At 36.6% G+C, this 15,040-nt stretch overlaps 1 protein-coding gene across 7 annotated transcripts in view; it reads left to right on the plus strand.

Annotated features, from left to right (window-relative positions):
- SENP6 (SUMO specific peptidase 6) overlaps positions 1–15,040 on the plus strand; it is a 122,803-nt gene that overhangs the window by 9,235 nt on the left and 98,528 nt on the right. For 6 of the 7 annotated variants that reach the window (XM_032873174.1, XM_032873177.1, XM_032873181.1 and 3 more), the window contains exon 2: positions 14,942–15,035. The exons of the other annotated variant lie outside the window; for it this stretch is intronic. In XM_032873174.1, the coding sequence (XP_032729065.1) occupies positions 14,942–15,035 (94 nt within the window). The remainder of the gene's footprint in view (positions 1–14,941; positions 15,036–15,040) is intronic. 7 annotated transcript variants of the gene reach the window in all.

Consider the following 15,040-nt stretch of genomic DNA (forward strand, 5'->3'; position numbering starts at 1 on the left):
AGAGGGAGAAACAGACTAGACTCCCTGCTGAGCAAGGAGCCTGATGCAGGACTCAATCCCAGGACTCCTGGAACATGACATGAGCTGAAGGCAGATACTTAACCACCTAAGCCACTAGGTGCCCCTCTTATTTTTCCAACCTTATAGTGATAGTTTAAAAATTATTGGGAAATATTTCCTAAGAATGCTTACTAGACTAAAGAAAACATTACCAGTACAGTTGAAGCTGGGGTGATCCCCATCCTTTTTGCATCCTCCACCTCCAGGGGTAACTATTGTCCTTGATTTGGTAGTTATCTTTCTCATGCAGTTCATTGTATTTTACTCTTTTCTCTTTCTTTAAGATTCATTTATTTATTATAAAGAGTATGCATGGGTGAGTGGGGGGAGAGGCTGAGGGAAAGGGAGAGAAAGAATCTCAAGCAGACTCCAGGCTGAGTGTGGAGCCTGATGTGGAGCTCGATCTCAACCTTGTGATCATGACCGAAACAAAATCTGGAGTCAGACACTTAACTGACTGAGCTACCCAGGCACCCCATGTACTTTTTTATTCTTTATGTATGTATCTCTAGACTCTGTGTGTGTAAATTATTTTGCATGTCTTAGAACATTTTATGAATCACATTCTATATTTTTCTGCACCTTGCAGAAATTTTTCATTCTTACAGCATTGGTTGAGAGATTAATGTTATGAGAATTATTCTAGTACTTCCATTTTTTTTTTTAATTTATTTGACAGAGAGATCACAAGTAGGCAGAGAGGCAGGCAGAGAGATGGGGGGAAGCAGGCTCCCCGCCGAGCAGAGAGCCCGATGTGGGGCTCGATCCCAGGACTTTGAGAATCACGACCTGAGCCGAAGGTAGAGGCTTTAACCCACTGAGCCACCCAGGTGCTCCTCTAGTACTTCCATATTCATTGCCATTTAGGATTTCCTAATATGAATATACTACAGTTTATACATCCCTGTTTGTGGAAATTTAGGTTGTATCCATCTTTTTACTATTACATTGCTATAATATATGTGTATACTGTCATGTGTTTCATATTGCTACTGTGAAATCTTTTTACTTGCACGTGTGTGTGTGTGTGTGTGTCTAGGGCAGAGGTCACCAAACTTTTACTATAAAAGGCCAGATAGTAAATATTTTACACTTTGCAGTCTGAATTTACCATGTTGCAGTTACTCAGTGCTGTTATTTTAGCAAGAAGGCAGTCATAGATGAGACATAAGCAAATGAGTATGGCTCTGCCAGTAAAACTTGACAGACACTGAAATTTGAATTTCATATAATTTTCATATGTTATGAAACATATGACTTTTCCCCCCAACCATTTAAAAATGTTAAAGCCATTCTTAGCTCATGGGCCTCATAAAAACAGACGGGAGGCCAGATTTGGCAGGGCCATACTTTGCTGACACATGATCTAATATATCCCTTAGTGATGGAATTATTAGGTCATGTGCAATTTCAGCTTCATATAGGTATTGTCAAAATGATCCCCAAATGTTTAGACTAACACTTTTTAAGTTTTCCAGTCTAGGGGTGCCTGGGTGGCTCAGTCGGTTAAGCATCTGCCTTTGGCTCAGGTCATGATCTTAGGGTCCTGGGATCAAGCTCCACATCAGGATCTCTGCTCAGCAGGGAGCCTGCTTCCCCCTCTCTCTCTGCCTGCTGCTCTGCCTACCTGTGATCTCTCTTTCTCTGTCAAATAAATAAATAAAATCTTAAAAAAAATAAGTTTTCTAGTTTATACACATCATCACCCACTTCATAGTGTTTGGTGTTTTACTTTTTGCTAATCTGATGGGATTATCAGATGGTATTTTTAATTTATAATACTCTGGTTTATAGTGAGATTAAATATCTTTATTGCTGCATTTAAAAAACCTATTAATTAATTGTTCATTCAGGATTCAAAAAATATTGAGTGCCAGGGGCGCCTGGGTGGTTCAGTCCTTAAGCCTTCTGCTCAGCTCAGTCATGATCTGGGATCAAGCCCAGCAATCAAGCTCCCTGCTCAGTGGGGAGCCTGCTTTTCCCTCTCAGCTCTCTGCACTTGTGTTCCTTCTCTCACTGTCTCTCTCTCTCTCTCAAATAAATAAAATCTTTAAGAAATATATATATATATATTGAGTGCCCACCTAGAGTTAATCCCTATTCTGTGAGTTTGGGGCACATAAGTAAAGTAAACAAAATACCCCATAAGTTTGTTTTTGTGCTTGTAGGTTTATTTTGTGTTCTGTTCTTATTTGCTCGTTCATATCTTCTACGTATTTTGTTTTTCTTTTGGAGTGTTGGGGTTCATTATATACTCTGGACAGTAAATTGGATTGGTTGAATTTTATGAATTGAACATATATCTTATGAAATTATTTTTTAATGAGTGAAATAATTTATGAACAGAATTTTTTAATGTATGGTAGTTATTTGTTGTTGTTTTTTCCCCAGTGGCTTGTGCTTCTTGTGATGTAAGACATCCTTTGGTCTTTTGGTCCTTTGTATTATAACTTTTTTGTTTTAATAATTACTGTTCTTTAGTTTTTATGAGAGCAGGAGTGCCAGTCAGGTATACAGGTCAGGTTAACAGAATTAGGAAATCTGTTTGTAGTATGTATATTATGTTTTCTTTATATTAAGAGATATTTTAAAGACTTTATTAAATATTTGCAAGTGATATATTATAAAAGTTTAATATCCAAAATATACAAAGAACTCCTATAACTCATTAGCAAAAACATCCAAATAATCTAATTAAAAGTAGACAAAAGGGGTATCTTGGTGGTGGTTCATTTGGTTAATCATCCAACCTTGATCTCAGCTTGGGTCTTAATCTCAGGGCTGTGAGTTCAGGCACCACTTAAAAAAAAAAGAAAGAAAGAAAATGGAGAAAATACTTGAATAGACATTTTTCCAAAGAATACCTACAGATGGCCAACAGATACATGAAAAGGTGCTCAACTGTCACTCACCATTCCGTTCATCCTATCCACTCATCATTCAAAATATATCTGAAGGAAACAGTGTCAGGGGGGAGGTGGGTAAAGATTAAATAGGTGATGGGAATTAGGAATGTACTTGTGATAAGTACTGGGTGCTATATGGAAGTGTGGAATCACTATATTTTACACATGAAACTAATGCTACACTGTATGTAAGAACTTTTTTAAAAACCACTATGTCAAAGAGATAACTGCATGCACATATTCATAGTAGCATAATTTATAATAGTCAAGACATAGAAAAAGCCAACGTGTCCATTGATAGATGAATGGATAAAGAAGTTGTAGTACATATATATAATGGAATATTATTCATTCATAAAAAATAAGGAAATCTACAATTTGTGACAACATATATGGACCTTGAGGGTATTATGCTAAGTGAGATAAGTCAGACAGAAAGATACTGTATGATCTCACTTATATATGGAATCTAGAAAAAAGAGATCAGATTTGTGATTATCTGAGGCAGGGAATGAGGTGAAGGGTAGGAGACTTGGAGAAGATGGTCAGAAGGTACAAACTTCCTGTACTGGGGATTTAATGTACAAAATGATGACTGTAGTTAACATTCCTGTGCGGCACTTTTAAAAGTTGTTGAGAGTAAATAATCACGGGAAAAATTTCTCATGAGTTTTCATGTGATGAGTTGTCATCACAAGGAAAAGAACTTTTGGCTTTGTGTCTATATGAGGTGATGGATGATAACTGAATTTACTGTGGTGGTAATTTCACAATACATGTAAGTCAGGTCACTATGCTGCACATCTTGAATTTATACAGTGGTATATGCTAATTATATCTCAACAAAACTGCAAAAAAACCAGACTTTTTTCCTAACCATGCAAAATATTTATTTTTTTTAACGCCTTTTTTAAAGGGCAGTTTCAGGTTCACAGGAAAGATGCCAGGAAGATACAAAGATTTTCCATGTACCTTTTACTTCCACACATGCATAGCCTCCACCTGTATCAACATCTCCCAGGAGAGTGGCATATTTATTACAGTTGGTGAGCCTATATTGACATAGGGGCACCTGGCTGGCTTAGGTGGAAGAGTGTGTGACTCTTGATCTTGGGGTTGTGAGTTTGAGCCCCATGTTCAGTATAGAAATTACTTAAGCCTACATTGACATATCATAATCACCTAAGGTCCATATTTACAATGTGATTCACTCATGCTGTCTTAGAGTTTGTGGGTTTGGACAAATGTGTAATGACTTGTATCCATCATCAGCATACCATATGGAGTATTTTCAGAGCTGTAGAATTCTGTACTCCACCTGTTTTTCCTTCAAATCTGTCTCCCCCAACACATTTTTGGAAATTACTGATCTTTTTACTGTCCCTATAGTTTTGCCTTTTCCAGAATGTCATATAGTTTGAAATCATATGGTATGTGGCTTTTTTTTTTTTTGAAGATTTTATTTTATTTATTTATTTGAAAGAGAGAATGAGAGAGAGAGAGTGGTCAGAGGGGCAGAGGAGAGGATCAGAGGGAGAAGCAGACTACCCCCTGAGCAGGTAGCCCAATGCAGGACTCGATCCTGGGATTCCAGGATCATGACCTGAGCCAAAGGCAGTTGCATAACTAACTGAGCCACCATAACTCGTGCCCCAGTATGTAGTTTTTTCACATTTGTTTCTTTCCATTAGTATTATGCATATAAGTTTCCTCCATGTCTTTCATGGGTTGATAGCTAATTCCTACTTAGGGAAATAATATTCCATTGTCTGGATGCACATAATTATTCACCTGCTGAAGGACATCTTGGTTGCTTCCAAGTTTTGGCAGTTATGATAAAGCTGCTATAAACATTTGTGTGCAGATTTCATTATGGCTGTAAGTTTTTAACTCCTTAAATACCAAGGAGTGCAATTGCTATATGGTAACAGTATATGTAGTTTTGCAAGAAACCATGAAACTACCATTTTGTATTCTCACCTGCAATGAGTGAGAATTCTTATTGTTCCACATCCTCACCAGCAGCTGGTGGTGTCAGTGTTTTCAGAGTTTAGCTAGGTATGTAGTGGTATCTCATTGTTTTAATTTGCATATCCCTGATGACCTGTGATGTGGAGCATCTTTTCATATGCTTATTTGCCATCTTTATACCTTTGGTGAGGTGTCTGTTAAGATGTTTGGCCCCTTTTTAAAAAATTGAGGAATAGTTGACACGGAGTAGTGAATTAGTTTCAGCTGTACAACATAGTAATTCCACAAGTCTATACATTATGCTCACTACAAGTGTAGCTACTATTGTTCACCATGCAATGCTATTATGATACTATTGACTATATTCTCTATTCTGTGCCTTTTATTTGTAAAGATTTATTTACATATTAGAGTGTATGCATGCATGAGCAGGGAGGGGGTATGCCAGGGCAGAGGGAGAAAGTCTTCAGCAGACTCCACTGGATCTCAAGACTCTGAGATCAGGACCTGAGCCAAAACCAAGAGTCAGACACTTAACCACATGCTTCACCCAGGCACTCCGTGCGGTGCCTTTTAACCATGTTATTCATTCTATAATAGGAAGCCTATATCTGCTACTCCCCTTCACCCATTTGCCTATTCTACAACCCTCTTCTCTTTTCCCATTTTGAAAACGAGTTTGTTTTATTACTGACTTTTTAAAAAAGGACTTATTTGAGAGAAAGAGAAAAAGAGCAAGAGCATGAGTAGGTGGGGGGAAAGGCTCCCTGCTGATAGGGAGCTCTATATGGGGCTTAATCCAGGGCCTCCAACCTGAGCCAAAGACAGGCACTTAACCAATTGAGCCACCCAGGCACCCCCTTATTATTGACTTTTAAGAGTTTTTTGTATATTTTGGATATAGTCCTTTATCAGATGTGTCTTCTGCAAATATTTTCTCCCAGTCTGTGGATTGTCTTTTAATTTTCTTGACATTATCTTTTTTAGAGCGGAAGTTCTTTTTTTTTTTTCTTTTTTAAGTTTAAGTGGTAGTGTGATTCTACTTTATTTAGTTATTTAAATTTTACTTAGTTACCGTACAGTGCAGTATTGGTTTCTGGAGTAGAATTCAGTGATTGATCACTTAACTACAACACCCACAGTGCTCATCACAAGTGTCCTCCCTAATACCCTTCACTCATCTCCCTCCATGAACCCTCAGTTTGTTCTTGAAGAGTCTGTTATGGTTTATTTCCCTTTCTCCCTTCCCCCTCTTCCAGTGTGTTCATCTGATTTCTTTCTTAACTTCCACATATGAGTGAGATCATGGTATTTGTTTTTCTCTGACTTACTTCTCTTAGCATAATGTACTCCAGCTCCATCCACATCATTGCAGATGGCAAAATTGCATTCTTTTTGATGGCTGAGTAATATTCCATTGTATATATACACCACATCTTTGTCCATTCATCAGTCAGTGGACATATGGGCTCTCTCCATAGTTTGGGCATTGTTGATAATGCTGCTATAAAGATCAGGGTGTGTGTACCCCTTTGAATTTGTGTTTTTGTATCCTTAGGGTAAACACCTAGTGCAATTGCTGAGTAGTAGGGTGGTTCTATTTTTAACTGCTTGAGAAACCTCCATACTGTTCTTGAGTGGCTACACCAGTTTACAGTTACCACCAATAGTGTAAGACTTTTCCCCCAGAAGTTCTTAATTTTAATGAAGTCTAATTTATCAATTCTTTCCTGGAGTGTCCGTTGGGTGTTGTGTCTAAAAACCATTGTCATACCCAAGGTAATCTAGGTGTTCTCCTGTGTTATCATGTAGGAGTTTTATAGTTTTGTTTGCATTTTACAGTTAGGTGTATGATCAATTTGAATTTTTTTTTTTTTAAGGATGTAAGGTCTATGTCTAGAGTCTATTTTTTTTTTTTTTTGCATGTTGATTTCCAGTTGTTCCAGCACCATTTTTTTAAAAGACTAATTTTTGTTCCATTGTATTGCCTTTGCTCCTTTGTCAAAGGTAAGTTCTTTTATGTTCATGTTGTTCTATTTTGGGCTCTCTGCTTTTTCCCCCTGATTCGTTTGTTCTTTTGCCAACACCATACTGATTTGATTATTGCAGTTTTATAGTAAGATGCAAAGTTGGGTAGTGTCAGTCATCCAGATCTGTTCTTCATAAATACTGTGTTGCCTATACTGGTCCTTTGGCCTCTGTACATAAACTTTAGAATCTGTTTCTTACTATCTACAAAATAACTTGCTGAGATTTTGATTGTGGTTGCATTGAATCTATAAATAAAGTTGGGAAGAATTGGTAACTTGACAATATTGAATTGTGCTATCCATGATATTATTTCATTTTATTTTTATTTCACTTATTAGAGTTTTGTAGTTTCCCTTATATAGATCTTGTATGTATTTTGTTAGCTTTATAGCTAAGTATTATGTTTCGGGGCATGCTGATGTAAGTGGCATTGTGTTTTTAATTTCAAATCCTGCTTTTTCATTATTGGTGTATTGGAAAGCAGATGAATTTTTGTATCAACCTTGTATCCTGCAGTCTTAACTATAATTGCTTATTAGTTGCAGAAGGGTTTTTTGACCTACTGTTTTGGATTTTCTATGTAAGTGATTATATCATCTGTGAGCAAAGAGAGTTTTATTTTTTCCTTCCCAGTCTATATCCCTCCTATTTCTTTTTCTTGTTTTATTGAATTAGCTAGAATTCCTAGTGCAGTGTTGAAAAAGAAAGAGAGTGTCATTTTCCCCTGGTACCTGATCTTAGTGGAAGAGCTTCAATTTCTCACCATTATATATAATGTTAGCTGTAGATTTTTGTAGATATTCTTTATTAAGTTTAGGGAATTCCCAGGTATTCCTAATTTACTGAGGTGTTTTGTTTTGTTTTGTTTTTTTAAATCATGAATAGGAGTGGAATTTTATCAAGTGATTTTTCTGGGATGCCCGAGTGGCTTGGTTGAGCGATTGCCTTCAGCTCAAGTCATGATCCTGGACTCCTAGGATTGATTCCCGCATCAGGCTCACCTTCCCCCCCACATTCTCGCTCTCTCTCATTCTCTCTCTCAAATAAATAAATAAAATCTTATTTTTTAAAAAAGTGCTTTTTCTGCCTCTGTTGATGTAATTGATGACTTTTCTTTTTTAGCCTATATATGGACTTAATGGATTCCATTAATTGATTTTTGAATATTTAGTCAGCCTTGCAAAGCTGGGACAAATCCCATTTGGTTGTCGGGTATAATTCTTATTAAACATTGTTGGATTCAGTTTGTTAATATTTTGCATCTGTGTTCATGAGAGATATTGTTTGTAGTTTTCTTATAATGTCTCTGTCTGGTTTGATAGTTAGGGTAATGCTGGTCTCATAGAATGCTTCTGTCTTTTGAAAGAGTTAGAGAATTGATACAGTTTCTTCCATAAGTGTTTGATAGAATTCAACAATGAATCCATCTGGGCTTGGTGCTTTGTGTTTTGGAAAGTAATTTTCTAAGATATTATTTGTTTGTCAGAGAGAAAGAGAGAGAGAGCGCGCACACAAGCAAGGGGAGCCGCAGGGAGTGGGAGAAACAGGCTCCTCACTGAGCAAGGAGCCCTAATTGGAGCTCCATCCCAGGACTCTGGGATCATGACCTGAGCTGAAGGCAGATGCTTAACCATCTGAGCCATGCAGGTGCCCCTGTTCCTATAAATTCATCAAAGTGTTTTATGGCCCAGAATGTAGTCTTTGTGATTGTTCCATGTGAGCTTGAGAAGAAATGTGGTTTTTCTGTTGTTGGATGAAGTGATCTGTAGATGTCAGTAATCTGCAGTTGATTGATAGCATTACTGGGGTCACGTGTGTTCTCAACTGATTCTCTGCCACCTGGAACAGTACATTTCCAATACAGGAATGTTACGGTCTCCAGCTGTGATAATGGATTCATCTATTTCTCTTATAGTTTTTTAGTTTTTGCCTCACATAGTTTAACAGTGTTGTTAAGTGTATACCTGTTAGGGATTGTTATGTCTTCTTTAAGAATTGACTGTTACTATAATGTAGTGCCCATTATCTCTAATAACTTCCCTTGCTTTGACATCTGCTTTTTCTGAAAATACAGTTACTCCTGCTTTCTTTTGCTTATTGTTCGTGTGGTATATTTTTCTCCATCTCTTTACTTTTAATCTATATTTGTCTATTTAGTGTCTGTTTAAAATGTGTTTCTTGTAGGTGGCATATGGTTGAGTCTTGTTTGATCCACTTGGAGAACCTCCGTCTTTTGATTGGTGCATCTAAACCATTGATATTCAGAATGATTATTGATAGAGTTGGATTAATGTCTACAGTATCTTAGTGTTTCTATTTGTTGTGAAGTGTTTTTGTTTTGTGAATTATATTTATAATTTTCAAATGTTAACTGTTGCTTTTGGAATAAACTCTACTTGATTATAATACATTACTCTACATATTACTGGATTTGATTTGCTGATATTTAATTAGGGTTTTATATCTGTCTCCATGAGAGAGTGGTAATTTTCCTTCCTTGAATGTCATAGTTGTGTTTGGAATTAGGTATTCTCACTTTGCAAAATGAACTGTAGAATGTTTCTTTTTTTTATTATTTTTTAAATATTCTGGGAAAATAAATTTGTTGCTATCTCTTAGAAGATCGAAAGAAATTACTAGAGGATTGTATGGTTGTCTCAGTTGTTAACAGCATGTGATTTTTTTTCTTTTTTTTTAAGATTATATATATTTATTTGACAGACACAGCGAGAGAGGGAACACAAGAAGGGGGTGTGGGAGGAGAAGTAGGCTTCCCGCTGAGTAGGGAGCCTGATGTGGGACTCAGTCCCAGGCACCCCAGAGCACATGATTCTTGATCTTAGGGTCATGAGTTTAAGTCCCATGTTGGGAGTAGAGTATACTTAAAAACAACAGCAGTAACAGCAGAGAACCAAATTATTTCCCGTAAAATCAAAATACCTTTTTTTTTTTTTTAAAGGAAATAGCTATAGAGAGGCCTTTTGGGTCTGAATATTTCTTTATGTAAAGATTTATAATAATTCAGTTTCTTTTATTGATGCAGCAGTGTTCAAATCTCGTTGTGCCAGTTTGGTAATACTTGTGTACTTGTAGGTATTTAGGTTTGCTTTCTCTGGTCAGCTAATAAGTCAGTTCCTCCCCATCCACCATTTTAATCTTTCATCAATTTAGTTGTGTCTCTCATTTACCATTATGTCCTTTCTGGTTTTCTTTTTTGTTCTTAAGCTTTTCTCCTTTCTCTCCCCTCCCTCTATTACTCTTATATTAGTGAAGGGTATGGAAAAAATGCATTTATTTAATTTGTGATACTTAACTAGGATCCGTCTTCAACCTTTTATCTCTCCTTCCACTCAATTTAGTAAGTGGAATACAGTGGACATAATTTTCTACTTTCATTATTTCTAATGAACCATAGCAGGATATTGAAATATGGTAATACTCTCAAAGACTTTTGAGGATTCAAGTTTTTGTTTCTACTCCCAAGTTGCCCTAAACTCATGTTTTTAAAATTTGTTTGTGGTTTTATAATTTATTTTTTTATTGACAGTAATCGCTTTCATGAGGTTATTCTTTCATTTATTCATTTGTAGGTTCTAATCTGCTGTCAGTTAGGAAATCATATGACTAGATTTATTTGAATTGTGTGTATAGGGTCCTAGTTCCTTCAGTGTGTAAATAATGAACATTTCTTGACTTTTTGCTACCTAGTGACTTTTTTGATTAACTTGCCTGACTCATTTGTTGGGTACTAGTTGCTGGTTTATGAGTCTTCATTAGGCTAGTAACTATTATAGTTCATTACCTTTTCTGTCTTGGTAACATAACTTTTCACCTAACCATGTTTTTTTTTTATTTTTAAAAAAGATATTACCTATTTTTTTGAGAGAGGGAGCATGTACACAAGTGGTGGGGGCTGGGAGGTAAAGGCAGAGGGGGAGGGGAAGCAAACTCCTGCTGATCAGGGAGCCTGACCTGGTCCTCTATCCCAGACCCCCAAGATGAGCCAAAGCAGACACTTAACTGAGTCACACGGGTGCCCCCTAGCCATCTTTTTTTAAACCGGGTTCATTTTACGTTTGATTTTTTTTTTTTTTAAGTCCTTTTGGGGAATAATTTTAAATTCATAGAGAAGTTTCAAAGATGTTATACAGAGTTTCTGTATCCCATTTATGCATCTTTCCGTGGTGTTGACACCTTACATGATAATTGTATGTTTGTCAAAAACTTGGAAATTAAGGTGAGTATAATACCATTACCTAAAACAGATTTTATTTGGATTTCCCTAGTTGTTTCACTGATGTCCTTTTTTTTTTTTTTTTTTAAGATTTTATTTATTTAGACAGAGAGATCACAAGTAGGCAGAGAGGCAGGCAGAGAGGGGTGGGGGAAGCAGGCTCCCTGCTGAGCAGAGCGTCCAATGCAGGGCTTCATCCCAGGACCCTGAGACCATGACCTGAGCTGAAGGCAGAGGCTTAACCCACTGAGCCACCCAGGCACCCCACTGATGTCCTTTTTTAAATTCCAGGGTCCAATCCAGGATATCACACTGCATTTGGTTGTTACATCTCCTTAGACTTCTCTGATGTGTACAGTTTCTTAATCTTGTTTTTCATAACCTTGATGGTTTTAAAAGCATACAAGTCAAGTATTTTGTAGACTGTTTTTTAGTTTGAGTTTATCTGACGTTTTCTTGTGATTAAACAGGCATTATGAGTTTTGGGGGAAGAAGAGCACAGGACTGAAATGGCATTTTCATCACATATTAAACAGTATATCCTATGAATAAGACATCACTTTTGATGTTAACCTTAATCATGGCTGAGGTAATGATTGTCAGATTTTTTTCACTGTCAGTTTACTTTTTTCTCCTTTCTGTAGTTAGTTCTTGGAAGCGAGTTAGTAAGTCCAGTATATACTGAAGGGGAAGGGAATTAAGTTTCAGATCTTGCGGGAAAGAGTTTGTGCATATATCATTTGGAATTCTTTTTTAAGGAAGATAGGTCTTGGGGCACTGGGTGGCTTAATTGGTTAAGTGTCTGCCTTTGGCTCAGGTTGTCATCTCGGGGTCCTGGGATCAAGCCCCACATTGGGCTACCTGCTTGGTGGGGAGTCTGCTTCTCCTCGCTCTCTCAAATAAATTAAAAAAAAAAAACAAAACCTTAAAAAAAAAGGAAGATAGGTCTTTTCTCCCGATTTATTTATTTATTCAATCATTTATGTCAGTATGGATTTGTGAATATTTGTTTTATTTTGGGGGTTATAATCCAGGACTGTTGTTTATTTTTGCTAAAATTGTTTCAGGTTTGTTCACCTGTTTGTTGGGAGGTTCAGTTTGGCTCCTGAAACCTTTTGACATTACCCCATCTTAAAAAAACAAAACAACAACAACAACTCCTTATTTTCTGGCATACAGAATATTCTGGACTGATCTTGTATTTTCTCTGCTTCATCCCTACAGTCAGTTATTTCTTCTAGGAGCCCAGACTCCTTTTATTAGAGAATGGTATTTAGAAATCAAGATCGGGTTAAGTGTGCTTGTTGCCTCTGGGGTGTCACTGTTCTCAGAGGGCAAAGCCTTAGTTTTGTAGACTCCTAACCCATGGTACAAGACATACCTGTATGTGTTCCTTTTATCTATGTGTATGTATATTAAAGAAATAGAGTTCATACTGATAACTCTTACTCTAGTATCATTAGAATGAATAGAGTTCATTGTAGTTTTCTTTGTTGCTTATTTGTAACCTTTTTCTCTGACAGGGAGAAACCTTGCTTCTATTATGTATTCTTTATTATTTGTCCAATTCTAGTATGCATGTAAGGAAGTTTCAGATTTGCTCATGTGATTTGTTCTTTCCTATTTCATGATATTTTTGGTTGTAAACTCATATTCTTTGAAACTTTTTGAGGCTTGTATTGAAATTTAATATTTTTGGGGGGGATTTACATTTGATTTTGTTCATCATGGAGAGGCTTTTTTTTTTTTCTTTTTTTTGCCTTTAAAAATAGCTTTTTATTGTGGTAAAATATACGTAACATAAAATTTATAATTTTAACCATTCTTAAGTGTACAATTTTAAGATTGTCATTAAGTATTTCAGTAATGGACAACCATCAACACTACCCATTTCCAGAACTTTTGCATCAACCCAAACAAAAACTGTGTACCAGTTAAGAAATAACTCTCCATTTTCCTCTTTCTCCAGCCTCTGTTACCTTCTGTTCTGCTGTCTCTGAATTTTCCCATCCTAGATACCTCATTTAAATGGAGTCATGTTATGTTGTTATGTCTAGTATTTAACTCATTGTAATGTTTTCAGGGTTCATCCATGTTGTAGCATGTATCAGAATTTCATTCCTTTATGGCTGAATAATGTTCCTGTGTGTGTGTGTGTGCATATGTACGTGCATACAGTACATTTTATTTATTAATTTGTTTTTTGATGGATATTGGGTTGTTTTTACGTTTGGCTATTTTTATTGTTACTATGAGCGTTGGTGTACAAGCATCAGAGTCCATGCTCTCAGTTATTTTGGGTACGTATCTAGAAGTGGGACTTCTGGATCATAGGGTAAATTCTGTGTTTAATTTTTTGAGGAATTGCCATACTTTCCATGTTAGCTGCACCAATTTACATTCCCGCCAGCAATGCATAGAAGTTCCAGTTTCTCCACATCCTTACCAGTATTTTATGTTTTAAAAAAATAATGGCCATTCAGCCTGGGTGGTTCAGTGGGTTAAGTCTCTGCCTTCAGCTCAGGTCATGATCTCAGGAGTCCTGGGATCGAGCCCCACATTGGGTTCTCTGCTCAGCAGGGAGCCTGCTCTACCCCACCCCCTGCTGCTCTCTGCCTGCATCTCTGCCTCCTTGTGCGCTCTCTCTCTCTCTGTCAAATAAGTAAATAAATAAACAAATATTTTTTAAAAATAATGGCTGTTCTAATGAGTGTGAAGTAGTAACTCATTTTAGTTTTAATTTGCATTTCCCTTACATTTAGTGATAATCAGGATCTTGTGAGACTCTTAATTATAGGCTTTTCTGGCCTACATAGGTACGGTTATGAAAATTGTGGTCCCAGACCTGAGTAATTTTGAGTTTATGGTTAGGAATTATTTAACCATGGGGTAAATATACTTTGTCTTCAATTCAACCCCAAAACCCAGGGCATAGACAAGACATCATTATTATTTCCTCTATTTTCCAGTTTCTTTTTTTCCCCCTTGCTCACCTAGTTGGAAGGTTGCCCTACAGGTCTTCTGGTCTTCAGTCTGACCTCTCATCTTGCTGTCTTCCCAAACCTGATCTTAAAGCCCAAGGCCTAGGACATCAGGTTTTTGGTTTTTGTTGTATGACTCCAAGACAAATGCCAGCTTCAGAACTTCATTTATCTCTCTGAGTACACAACTTCCGGTCGTTTATGGCTTCAGGGGGATTCAGCCATACACTTACGAATTTTTTAAAACTCATGAGCATGTTTGGTGTTCTGATCTAGAGAGTTCCTGGCCATCAAGTTCACCATATTGTCAATTCAGAAAACCTAGTTTTTCTTCTGTTAAAAGGCTGAGGTGATTGACTGAAGTAAAGAAGAGGCTAGTAGTCTGGATATATGTCTCATAAATAGAGCAGGCTAACTAATGGGTACTAATTTCTAGGATCAGTAATCAAATATAGAGATACTGGGTTGATTTTTATGTATTTCGTACATAATCATGTGCTTCACCCATTTTTATTGTATCTTACTAATTTGGGCTTCTTCTTGGTAACACACTCATGCATATGGACAACTGTTAAATTAGTAAAAACAGATTTTAATGTATTCTTTTTCACTTCAGAGGAAATAAGATGTTTATAAGAAATAGTAAAATAGCAAGACAAGAGAAAATTTAGACTAACCAAAGAGCTTGGGAAATGCTTAATTTTATTTTATATTGAATAGCTCTATGGAATACTTATCTGAGTTTGTTTTTGTTTCAGCTTTGGCTAGATCAGAATCTAAGAGAGATGGAGGTTTTAAAAATAATTGGAGCTTTGATCATGGAGACGAAAGTGAAGGCGATACAGATAAAGAGTAAG

This window comes from Lontra canadensis, unplaced genomic scaffold, assembly GCF_010015895.1.
Source record: "Lontra canadensis isolate GAN:19392208 unplaced genomic scaffold, GSC_riverotter_1.0 scaffold47, whole genome shotgun sequence".
NCBI classification, from domain to species: Eukaryota; Metazoa; Chordata; class Mammalia; order Carnivora; family Mustelidae; genus Lontra; species Lontra canadensis.